This window comes from Aquarana catesbeiana, linkage group LG02 (assembly GCF_042186555.1).
Source record: "Aquarana catesbeiana isolate 2022-GZ linkage group LG02, ASM4218655v1, whole genome shotgun sequence".
NCBI classification, from domain to species: Eukaryota; Metazoa; Chordata; class Amphibia; order Anura; family Ranidae; genus Aquarana; species Aquarana catesbeiana.
This window is the reverse complement of record NC_133325.1, coordinates 69,909,108-69,922,725: the sequence shown is the minus strand read 5'-3', so window position 1 is coordinate 69,922,725 and position 13,618 is coordinate 69,909,108. Positions and strand designations below refer to the sequence as shown.

At 39.1% G+C, this 13,618-nt stretch overlaps 1 protein-coding gene across 1 annotated transcript in view; it reads right to left on the bottom strand.

Moving 5' to 3' along the window:
* Positions 1–13,618, bottom strand: part of PIWIL4 (piwi like RNA-mediated gene silencing 4) — a 400,590-nt gene that overhangs the window by 17,514 nt on the left and 369,458 nt on the right. The window contains exon 18 of the mRNA XM_073612470.1: positions 12,235–12,382. Within this exon, the coding sequence (XP_073468571.1) occupies positions 12,235–12,382 (148 nt within the window). The remainder of the gene's footprint in view (positions 1–12,234; positions 12,383–13,618) is intronic.

The following is a 13,618-nucleotide window of genomic DNA, read 5'->3' as shown; positions in this document are numbered from 1 at the left end:
CACGTATGGGTACGTGATTTTGCCTGCTCGTGCCATTCTGCTCACGTATATAGGCGTGAGGCGGTCGGCAAGTGGTTAATGTGCTGTGTGCACCAAAATGTGATCTGATATCACAACAAACCAAATAAACCATCTAACATGAATCAAAATAAATATAAATAACACTCAAGAAAAAAGTGTAGCCACTTCACTCCGTGCTATGTGTAAATAATTCCATAATATAACATATAAGTCCATATATCGTGAAGCAAAAAATCAATCCAAAATTCTGTGACACAGATGTAAATGAAAAAGGTGATCCAAACAAGTAATTTTAAATCTTGAGTGACTTCCGTGTGTCTTCCACCTCACCACTGTGATACGTGAATCCACTCCCTCAAGAAATACACTCACCGATTCCAATTGCCAGCACTTTCATGCAAGGCAATAATCGCTTGTTTACCACACTCCAGGGTAATTAGATCATTCGATGTCCCACAGTGAATGTTTTTATTTTGGTCCAAATGAAAGAAATGAAGTGCTCCAATAGTGTAAACCAGTTTAACAAATGTATTAAAACCACTACAATCCAGTGAAAATTCACTCACATTTTAAAAGATTAAAACAGCGGAAATAAAGTGCAGTTCACATCAACTCCAAACTCAGTGGATAACCAAATATAACTAGCGGCCACGGCGGACCCGAGGTGTGCTGGCGCTGAACTTCCAATCTCACCCCTTCCTAGATGGCCCTCCGTCCCTCCGTGTAATCGAATCACCTGCGGTGCGGCTTCCAGCATTATACATCACACGTTACACATCACAGCCACGCCCCCGACATGTTTCGTCATATGTTGACTTAATCATGGGATTGGCTGTGCTCGTTGCCACTCATCCCTTATATTCGTTTCTGGCTTACACCCAATAGGCGGTGCATTGCGCATGCGCACACCTCGTGTCCCCGTTATCGTGATCTAATCAAGACACACGGAACACAGTGAGCTAGGGATCAGGCACCAAATATAAAATAAACTGATTTAAACGTTTATCTCTATTGGTTCACTTCAATGCGGGTATGCTTTCCTCTTAGTTAACAACTTTATGAAGCGTCACTCATTACAGTGTACCATTGCAGCTAATAATGCCTAAAATCATCCACTGGGAGATACCACCCCCTGATTAGATAGTAAACTCATCCAGTGTCACAATCCAAATTACGAGCCCATTCTAAGCAGTGAAGATCTAAAATAATTAGTAAACCACTCATGAATCTCTACATGGTAAGAACCTCCCTTATTCTATGTTTATCCATACCAATAAGTATTAAAATCTATATCTAATTAAAAATACATATAGAATAATCCTTAAAAAATATTTTTCTTTTTACAAGAATGCAATAACCAATTCATATATATAATAAATTCGTACAGGTTAATAAAAATTGAAAAAAACTTTTTTGAAAGAAATTTTTTTGAAAAAAAGGAGATCTTCTTCAATTGAAGATAAAATAATCCAACCACTCATGGGAGGAATAAAATAGCCCTATTAAATCTCTGCAAAGTCCCCCATCACTCCCTCGCTTCAGGAGTTAACATAGGTGCTTATCCATTCTCCCCCCCCCCCCTATTTGGAACTGATTATCTTCTCAAGTGCACATATAAATCGTCCATGACCATCTATAGTGAGGTGTTGTGAGGACATCCACCTTCTCAAAACTACCTTATATACGGGTGGGAGGTAATCAGTAATATACTCCAAACAGCCTCTATGTGTGGATATGTATCCAACATTATGGTAGATACATAATCCATTAAAACCCACAAAAGATTTATTTCTATTTTAAAAATTATTGATGAAGCAGTTTAAATCTAGCTCTATGTTTAACCCCCTAGGGGTCAAACTTTTCAATAAAAAAATCCATCGAGTTTCCCTTTGCGATAAATCTCTAACTCTATTGGACCCTCTCCAAGATGGGTGGACAACATCAATCCCGCAAGACTGTAGCAAGGAGGGGTCCTGCTTATGTTTTTCTTTGAAATGCAGAGAGACGCATGATATTTGTAACCATTTCTTATATTGGTCAGATGCTCTGAGATTCTGATTCTTAGGATCCTCTTCGTTCTCCCCACATAAAGTAGGCCACACGGGCACCACATCAAATATACAACATAGGAGGAATTACAAGTGCTGAATTCCTTAATTTCAAAGGATTCACCTTCTCTATTGGTCACACTTGTTACCCCTCTATGACATACTCTTACAGTTCTGCAGCAGATACATCTCCTGCAACTGTAGAAGCCCCTAAAATCCAGTCTCATATCACTCTGTCCTGGTGGATCTAGTATTTTCTTAACCACATGGTCACCAAAACTAGGGGCCCTCCTATATATACATTTCGGATAATTCGGTAGTACTTCAACTAGGGGTCTATCCTTACACAAAATGTGCCAATGTTTCTTAAATATATCTTCAATATCCTTATATTGGCAGTGATACCCAGAAATGAACCCTAACTGATGTTGGATATCATTTGATAGAGTCCTATTTTTCCTAAGGCATTGCTCTCTGGGCACTTGTGCTACTTCCTAGATGATCTTATTCAGTTCATCCATCTCATATCCTTTTTGTATAAATTTATCTTTCAGGACCCCAGCCTGCTCATAAAAATCCTCTGTGTGCAGTTGCGGCGTACCCATAATATCTGTCCCTTAGGGATGTTTCTTATCCATGCCGGATGATGACCATTCCTTATTGACAAATAACTATTATGATCTGTTGGTTTAAAAAACACTTTCGTTCTTAATGATTCTCCCTCTCTTTCTATCATGACATCCAAGAAATTAACAGAGTTGTTACTAATCTGATGCTCCAATTTAATGTTATTGGAATTATCATTGAGTTCCTGCACAAACTCAATAACAGATTCCTCTGTACCCTCCCAAATAAATAGGAGGTCATCAATAAATCTCAGATAAAACAAGAGTTGAGGTCTCCTTCGGCTAAACACTTTTCTATCTTCCCATTCAGCCATAAACAGGTTGGCGAGGCTGGGAGCATATTTAGCTCCCATTGCCACGCCAACCTGCTGGGAATAGAATTGACCATTACACCAGAAATAATTATGGGACATGCAAAACTCTAATACATGTCCCAAAAATCGTTTCTGTACAGCTGGAATGTCATCCCTTTTGCTTAGTGCCCAATTCAGTGCCAGGGATGCATCCTCATGTTGTATAATGGTATACAAGGAGGCTACGTCAGCCGTTACCAAATATACCACCGATGAGGCCTCCAATTTAACATCATTGAGTAGTGTTAATAGGTCACCTGTATCTTTTAGGTACGCCTTAGTAACCTTGACACTCAGCTGGAGGAATTTGTCCAAATATTCCCCCAACCTTGCCGTCACAGACCCAATACCATTGACGATAGGGCGAGGTGGTGGACACTGTGTATTTTTGTGTACCTTTGGCAGTGTAGATAACTGGGATTCTGCAAGAATATCTTTTTTCTTTTGAGTTTAATGCATCCATTCTATAACCCCATTCTACTAAGGCTGACAACTGAGTTCTGTACGCCTCCGTGGGACAACCTCCTATAGGTAGATCTATCTCCCACCAGCTCCAAAAGCTGGTTAAGATAAAATGATTTGTCCAGCAAAACCACCCCTCCACCCTTATCAGCAGGTCATATTATCAGATCTTTCTTTTCTTCCAAAGATCTAATCCCTTCCCTGATATAGTGAGAGTTAACCCCCTTGCGTGGGGCAAGCTTCTCAATATCATTTAATACCAAGCTTTTGAACACTTCTATAAAATGGTTGCTCGGATTCTGGGGATTAAAGATAGATTTATTCTTTAAGCCAGTATCCATTTTATTAGATGGTACCCTAGCTTTAACAGTGGATACCACTGGGTGGCTCAGAAAATACTTCTTTATGTTCATGGATCTAATAAATTTGTATGTGTCTATATAGACCTCAAATTTATTCATCTTCTTTTTGGGGCACATTTTAAACCTAAATTCAATATGCTTAAGTTATAAATTCCTGTATTTATGCATCCCTCGGTCGCTTTCTTGGATTTTTTGGATCTTCCTGCCCTGCATCCCCTCCTTCTCCTTGGGGGGGGGGCAAACTTTCTTTGTTGTAACCCTGAGGGGGTACATATCTCCCTCCCCCTCTCTGGTGGGGTCCCCTGGGATTCCTCCTCGGTGTTACCCCTCCCCTCCCCCGTTGCCCTAAAAAAGGAGCATAACTAAATCACTCTTCCCTTTCCAACTGAGAAAATCTGTTATAGAGAGGTATATCCCCATAACCTTCCGAATATTGGTGTGGTGGGGGATGTTGTTGCCACTGTCTATAACCTTGCGGGATGTTTCCCCTGTAGCTTCTAGGGGATGGGTAGTCATTTTCCCTGTAATTTCTAGGGGATGGGTAGTCATTACGGTGTACTGGTGGATATCCTTCTCTCCCTCGTGATGGGGGTCTAGGGGATTGGTGGTACCCACTTCCATAATGATCATCCATTGCACTTCGCCCTCTATCACTCGATCTAGGCTCCATAGCGCCATGTCCACCTTTACCTTTATTCCCCGTCTTTTTGTTATTGTTACCAGGTTTAGATGGAGGGTTACTGGTACCCCCTGCCGCATTGATGTTGGCAGCTGAGTCCCCAGTAGTATTTTCCAATAATGTCTGCCACGCATACATTTTATTGGTCTTAAAATCATTATATCATTTGAGTCTCCATTAAACTTTTTTATCTTCTTTTTTTGCGTCTCTTGATCAATTTTTTCTAATTTCTTCTTTATATTAATATTAAACTCCTTCATCTGATTAGTATCTTTTATGGGCTCCAATTTCTCTTGTAAGGTTTTAATTTTTTCATTCAACATACTCAGTTTAATTTGTTTCCTTTTCAGGACTAATCCCTGTAATTCCCTACCTACTTTATTAAAAAATTCCAGCCATTCATTCATATATGACTGGTCATTAAAACCTTCCTGAGGTGGCACCTCCCATCTCAGACTTCTAAAAATGAGGTTCTTTTTTATATATATATATATATATATATATATATATATATATATATATATATATATATATATATATATAAAATATGTGTGTGTGAGGAGTAGGATTGAAAAGTAATTTAATTTTACAAGGACAATAAATATTATCTACAATGTTTATCTCTGAAAATCCTCTGTCTCCTGCAATGTACAATTAAGACAACTTCTTTAGTTTCAGATAGAGGTTGAAAAAGTTAATCTCTATTCATTTTTACTGCTACATATTAGGGATAATATACTATTTTGCAATTTCGGACATGAACATGCTTGAATGAATTTACTGCAATGAAAAGCTGTAGAGGTGGAATAACCTGTGGCAGTTTTGAAAAGAGTTATGTATTGTTTGAAGAAATACATTTATTAGGGTTGAAACTGCAGAATAGATGAAAATGATTTATTACCATATCCTGCTTTTAAATATTCTGTTCTTATACTGTAATGAAACTTTTGGTAATGTATGTATGAATTTTAACTTTTTCACAAAGAGCATTTCACAGGAAACAAATAATACCACCTTGTGAACTGCTAATACCATTCAGTACACGCTGAATGTGACAGTAAGGAACCTGCAGTGGATGAAGCAATGCCTGTATTACAATACAAACAGGATTCACCAGATCCCCAGATTACTCACAAAAGGTTCACTTTTGCACTACAGCTATGCTTGGGTAAATGATGAAAACCCGGAGTTTCACTTGCTACTTCTATCCGTTTCTATGATACACAAGAATCCTTGCTGGTTTGGGCACATATACTTTCAAAACGGTTTCCTTTCTTTTTTTTGACCAGTAGAGGTCACTAATGTACTGAACACAGCACATACTGCATGCAAGCATTCTGCTTTAAAATATATATTCTATGTATATCTGCTCTAGTTAATTTAGAATATCCGTCCTCAATATTAAATCTTAGAAAAACAGCTATGTCCAGCACACAAAATCCCTTACAAGGCCTGGATAATCTGCCCAGTATTAGCAAATGCAATGAAATAGTACATCTTTATATTGTGTATGAAATATATTACTCGGATCTATTTATTAAAAAGATATTCCTTAAAAATATATTTTTTAAGCTGTTCTAATGGAAAGACCCTTCCCATGCAGCACATCCACAAATTCTTATCAGTGTCGCAAGCTACTCTGCTGTCACAGATATTAGATGAGAGTCTCTCAATCTGGTGGTGACAATCTAATATGTATGAGGCAGCCCAAGATACTCCTAAAGAGATAGGTCAACACCAGAACTCCCTGCAGGGAGACCTACTACTTATTTCATAGCATCCCATAGCTTGGGCAACCCAAACATTTCTGTTTAGGATTGCATGGTGTTCAGATGTGCAAGAATGATTGTATAAAGCTAGCATTAACCTGCAGTCTAAATAACCTACCTTGTACTAGTGCATGTAATATGCTGCTACAAGAGCTGCAGAAATGAGAGACTGCATTAATGGTTTACTTAAACACACCAGCCTTTCCAATGGATGAATTCAAATGGTAAATTTCAGCAGGTTTGCTGAGTAGATATCAAAGAATTGTGCTCAATTTTACTTCTACTTTTTCTCCGATGTCTGTTCCAGCTTAGTGGGGACGTAGAATATGAATTTGCATAGATAACACTACTCTATATAACCTATTTGCTATAATTATCTTTTTATTCTCTTCTATTATTTTACAATGAAGTGATTAATTACAGATGGAACAGAGAGCTATGGGAACAATATACTCTTTTTCATATGAAATTTTAAGAGTGTTTGGAGTATTTTCTGGTGTTCCCGCACATACACTTGTTATTGCATGTGTTTTCAGAAACACACGAAACCCCACCTAAAATACACAAACACATGGATGATGTGCTGCACAGAAAGAAATTCTAAAACTGCATTGTGGTTTTATAATATAAAAAGTTTAGCTGTGAACAATGCTCAGCTGTGCTTTTTAGAGCATTTCCACACATTAGTGCTGTGTGGTAATGAAGTAATGTGTGTTATCATATGCATTGATTAGAGCAGGTGCAAACTGTCGTGGCAGTAATCTTCTGATTCCTGTTGCGACTCAGAATGGCTAGGTGCAGTTTCCGGCCCCGGTTACTATAATGACATGTCACCAGTGGCTGCAGGTATAGTTAGACGCAGCAGCTACAATTTGCACCGCCCTTAATCAACGGTGTGAATGTCGCCTTAGAGCCATTGTGAATGTTAGTGCAGTGTGCTAAGTTACTACAGCAAATAGATCTGATAAGGCCCTCAAAGTTTGATATCGGCAACAGGGAGGACAGAAGCAATTCACAAATTAGATGAGAGACAACAATCTGTGATTCACCTATATGTGAAGACACGTCCAATCTGGAAAGAAACATGCCATTTACAAAACCAGTTAACTGACATGATGAATTATGTAATTCTCCAGGCATCAGACATATCTGCATGGAAATATCTGGGAGAAATAAAAAAAATTGCATCCCAATACAAAAAAAAATGAATAAAATCAGTAAATCATAAATATTTGTTTTTCCAAAATATTTCCAAACAGATATGTCTCACGTATAGAGAACCATGCAATTCAGGATCCAGGCAGTCATGATTTTGAAATTGTATGATTCTCCACATGGCACCTCATGGCAAAGAACTCTCTGAGGAGCTGAAAAAAAAAAATGTTGCTCTACATAAAGATGGCCTAGGCTAAAAGAAGATTGCCAAGACCCTGAAACTGAGCTGCAGCATGATGGCCAAAACCATACAGCGGTTTAACAGGATAGGTTCCACTCAGAACAGGCCTCATCATGGACAAACAAAGAAGTTGAGAGCACGTGCTCAGCGTCATATACAGAGGTTGTCTTTAGGAAATAGACGTACGAATGCTGCCAGCATTGCTGCAAAGGCTGAAGGGGTGGGGGGTCGGCCTGTCAGTGCTCAGACCATACGCCGCACAGTGCATCAGGTCTGCATGGCTGTCATCCCAGTAGGAAGCCTCTTCTAAAGATGATGCACAAGAAAGCCCGCAAACAGTGTGCTGAAGACAAGCAGACTAAGGACATGGTTTATTGGAACCATCCTGTGGTCTGATGAGACCAAGAAAAACTTATTTGGTTCAGATGGTGTCAAGCGTGTGTGGCGGCCACCAGGAGAGGAGTACAAAGACAAGTATGTTATGCCTACAGTCAAGCATGGTGGTGGAAGTATCATGGTCTGGGGCTGCATGAGTGCTGCCAGTACTGGGGAGCTACAGTTCATTGAGGGAACCATGAATGCCAACATGTACTGTGACATAGAAATTAAAAATATACCGCGCTAACCAAGTGAACCCTAACGGCAGCAGCTTAAATTGTGAGATATACACAAAAAACAAACATAAGAAGGAGAAAAAAGCTGCACAGAAAAATAAATAAATAAAACCAAGGCTACTCGTGAAAGGACAACCTCGTGAAAAACTGTGAATAATGTATAACAGTTTGTGACCAAAACTCGATAAAGATAGAATAGTCCAAACAGAAGAAAATCTTGTGTCTCGTGTAGAAACTTAGGATGAATAAACACCACCTATAGTGATCTACCACCACATGAATGTCGCGCTTACCAGAGGGCAAGCTTGATAAGCCTGTAAGGAAATCGGACATCCAGACACCAAACCAACGGCATCAACTCTCTGTAGTCAGCATCAAGGGTAAGCCAGAAGTTCAGCAGCTATACGGAACACACACCAATCACCGCCTCATGGGGATGGAAGGAAACCAACCATAGTGTGAATCCGTATAACAAGTTTATTAAATAAAAAAAGATTGCACTTACAGGAATTAAGCAATAAAAAGGAATCCATTAAAAACAGTTCGCCAGCCGGCTTGCATACACCTGCTCACATCCGGGTCGCGATGACGTCAGCGCGTCAACCTCCCGACGTACATTTCATCTATAACTGACGTCATCTGGGGAACAGACTACAGAGAGGTGACGCTGTTGGTTTGGTGTCTAGATGTCCGATTTCCTTACAGGCTTATCAAGCTTGCCCTCTGGTAAGCGCGACATTCATATGGTGGTGGATCACTATAGGTGGTGTTTATTCATCCTAAGTTTCTACACGATATTCACATGGATTGATTGGATTTTCTTCTGTTTGGACTATTCTATTTTTATCGAGTTTTGGTCACAAATTGTTATACATTATTCAGTTTTTCAGGAGGTTGTCCTTTCACGAGTAGCCTTGGTTTTATTTTTTTATTTTTCTAAGCAGCTTTTTTCTCCTTCTTATGTACTGTGACATACTGAAGCAGAGCATGATCCTCTCCCTTCGGAAAGTGGGCCGCAGGGCAGTATTTTAACACGATAACGACCCCAAACACACCTCCAAGATGACCACTTCCTTGTTAAACAAGCTGAGGGTAAAGGTGATGGATTGACCAAGCATGTCTCCAGACCTAAACCCTTTTGAGCATCTGTGGGGCATCCTCAAATGGAAGGTGGAGGAGCGCAAGATCTCCAACATCAACCAGCGCTGTGATGCCGACATGGAAGAGGACTCCAGTAGCAACCTGTGAAGCTCTGGTGAACTCCATGGCCAAGAGGATTAAGGTAGTGCAGGAAAATAATTGTGGCCCCACAAAATATTGACACTTTGGGCCCAATTTGGACTCTTTCAATTAGGGGTGTACTCACTTTTGTTGCCAGCGGTTTAGACATTAATGGCTGTGTGTTGAGTTATTTTGAGGGGACAGCAAATTTTATACTGTTATACAAGCTGTACACTCACTACTTTACATTGTAGCAAAGTGTAATTTCTTCAGTGTTGTCACATGAAAAGATATAATAAAATATTTACAGAAATGTGAGGGGTGTACTCACTTTTTGTGAGATACTGTATATTTGGGTGAATCAAAACCATTCATCCTGATTGGAAATCAATTTAGTCATTCCTATTCAGTTTTCAAACTCTTTTTACTAAATCTTCGCTTACATGTCACATTTGACAGTTACCAACACCACTGTCATATCTCTTTAGGGAAAATCGAGTTAAGTGTTATCTATATATATATATATAACTCTTTAATTTGGGAGAGAGAAGGTTAGATAAATTCCCTGATAGATTTTTTTTTGCACTCTGTGCCTTAATGTGTGTGTGGAATGGGGGGTGCTGCTTCACTTTATGTCGCACAGACACAACAGCAAGTCACACAAAAATGCGACAACATTTTTACAAAGTGAGTGGAAATCCCCTTTAAGACCATGTTTACTGCATGATTCCTTCGCATTTCTTTCAGACAGCTTATACATACAGTGCCTTGAAATTTTCCAAATTTTTTTCATGTTACAACCAAAAAATGTAAATGTATTTTATTGGGATTTTATGTTATAGACAACACAAAATAGCACATAATTGTGAAGTTGAAGGAAAATGATAAATGGTTTTCATTTTTTTTTACAAATAAATATGTGAAAAGTGTGGCGTGCATTTGTATTCAGCCCCTCTGAGTCAATTCTTTGTATAACCACCTTTCACTGCAATTACAGCTACAAGTCTTTTGGGGATTTTGCTACCAGCTATGCACATCTACAGAGTGACATTTTTTGCAAAGTAGCTCAAGCTCTGTCAGATTGGATGGAGAGTGTCTGTGAAGAGCAATTTTCAAGTCTTGCCACAGATTCTCAATTGGTTTTAGGTCTGGACTTTGGGCAATTCTAACACATGAATATGCTTTGATCTAAACCATTCCATTGTAGCTCTGGCTGTATGTTTAGGGCCGTTGTCCTGCTGGAAGGTGAACCTCTGCCCCAGTCTCAAGTCTTTTGCAGACTACATATTTTCTTCTAAGATTGCCCTGTATTTGGCTCCACCAATATTACCATCAACTCTGACCAGCTTCCCTGTCCCTGCTGAAGAAAAGCATCCCCACAACATGATGCTGCCACCACCATGTTTCACAGTGGGGATAGTGTGTTTAGGGTGATGTCCAGTGTTAGTGTCCCTCACATGGCTTCTCGCAAACTGCAACCTGGACTTCTTATGGCTTTTTTCAACAATGGCTTTCTTCTTGCCACTGTTCCATAAAGGCCAGATTTGTGGAGTGCACGACTAATAGTTGTTCTGTGGACAGATTCTCCCACCTGAGCTGTGGGTTTCTGCAGCTCCTCCAGAGTTACCATGGGCCTCTTGGCTGCTTCACTGATTAATATTCTCCCTGCCCGGCCTGTCGGTTTAGGTGGACGGCCATGTTTTGCACTTGTGCCATACTCTTTTCATTTTTGGATAATGGATTGAACAGTGCTCTGTGAGATGTTCAAAGCTTGGGATATTTTTTTATAACCTAAAACTACTTTAAACTTCTCCATAACTTTATCCCTGACCTGTCTGGTGTGTTCTTTGGCCTTCATGGTGCTGTTTGTACACTAAGGTTCTCTAACAAACCTCTGAGGGCTTCACAGAACAGCTGTATTTATACTGAGATAAAAATACAGGTTTACTTTTTTTTTACTAATTATGTGACTTCTGAAGGCAATTGGTTCCACTAGATTTTAGTTAGGGGTATCAAAGTAAAGGGGGCTGAATACAAATGCACACCACATATTTCAGATAGTTGTAAAACATTTTGAAAACCATTTATCATTTTCCTTTCACTTCACAATTATGTGCCACTTTGTGTTGGTATATCACACAAAATTCCAATAAAATACATTTACATTTTTGGTTGTAACATGACAAAATGTGGAAAATTTGAAGGGGTATGAATGCTTTTTCATGGCACTGTATTTGGATTTCCCAATTTTGTTTTCTTTTCCAATTACAATGACAACCAGGACAAAAAGAGGATCATTTCCCAAAGAAAGACCAGAGTGATCCTGTCACAATTTTATTTCAGCATATCCATAAAAAAATCCAGGACACAAAAGTAGGGGAACAGCATCACCACTAACGCGTTTCAAGCTCACTTAGCGTTTAATCATAGCTCTAATTGGAGATTTGTTTTTATGGATATGCTGATATAAAGGTAATTGTAACCAGATGTGCAGCCAACCAGACCTTTTTTGCTACCTGGAATCTGTGAGTGACAGGGCCAACACCTAGTTAGTGTGGCAGTGGAGGTGGATATAAGAGACTGACCTAGAGCTGTGTTTGCATTCATGATCCTGTAACAATCTTGATGCACATCTCATTGATTTACAAATAAGTGTTAAATGTTCCAAGTATATTTTACTCACTGGCCAGTTGTAGTACAGATGACAAAGCTTGTATGTCAGACGTTGCAGATGATCGGGTTTCAGACAGTTGGAGTCATAAAGCACGTTGTAATATGTAGGGTTTACTGTACCCTGGCGGGCATTTTGACTTATCAGGAAAAAATCATACCTAGAAAACAACAGTTTTGTATTAGGTTAAGCACATATTCAAGTGGTTAGAAAACCTAAAGTGTTGGGATCTTCACTTTGATTCTCACTAAGCTGGTTGTCCCAATGTTTGAGTTAATTTTTTCTCACAGTGCAAAAAACATACTGGTATGTTACCTGGCTTCCACCCAAAGCTAGCCATAATGCATATGACTGTGATAGAGAAATTAGACTAAGTTCCATGAGAACATGGACTGACTGACTTGGTTCCCTTGTCTTTTTAACATGCAGAAAAAATATAAATGGGCTTTATAGCTGAGTAAAATAAATTATTTATCATATTAGTCTTGCAGAAATGCAGACGGAGGTTATCCCGTTGGCAAGTCCGACCGTGTGTACGGGGCATTAGACCAAGAAACACTATATGCCCTAGCTGAGTATCCATCAATTAGGAAAAAAGGGGAAGATCCAACCCCTAACGGCATAGACCTGAACAATGACTGTAAAAGCCAACATCTAAAGGAAACTAAAGCTTCCACCTAATATGACCCAGCGCTGACAAGATCATGCAGAAGTGATGGACACCATAAAAGCTTTGGAACAATTGGAATAATAATTATTGGAATAATTGAAATTCCACCTTTGGAATAATTACCAGAAGAAGGGCCCCAATATCTACAACCACAATTCCAAAACAGTTGGGGCGCTTTGTAAAATCTACATTAAAAACAGAATGAAATGATTTGCAAATCTCGTCAACACATATTTTATTTACAACAGAGAAGGAATAGAACAAGGCAACAAAAAGCTGGCAAAGTAAGCAGTACTAACAAGGAAAAGAAGGGAAGAACATTTTGAAACTGATTAGTAGAGATGCACCGCAATTTTGGCGGCCAAAAATGGTGTTATCGGCATTTTGCTGATAAGAAAAAAAGGTGCTGATAATGTTGACAAAAATGCATTCGATCTTGTCCTGATTTTACTGTGCTTATAGTGTTTTTTCATAGGTCATATGACTCAAAAACAGCATAAAAAATGTAACACGTGTGCGTTATTGATGCATTTCAACGGGGAGGTGCGTTTTTTGTGTGTTTTTTTTTAACTGACCAAAAATGCAGCGAGCAAGATTTTTAACACCACAGAACAGAAGCACAATGGACCAGTGTGAAGGCATACATAGAATTTAAAGTGATACATTTTGCTTGAGCTTTTCTTGTGCTGAAGCAAGGTGGATAAAAATCAATGATTTTTAAAAAAT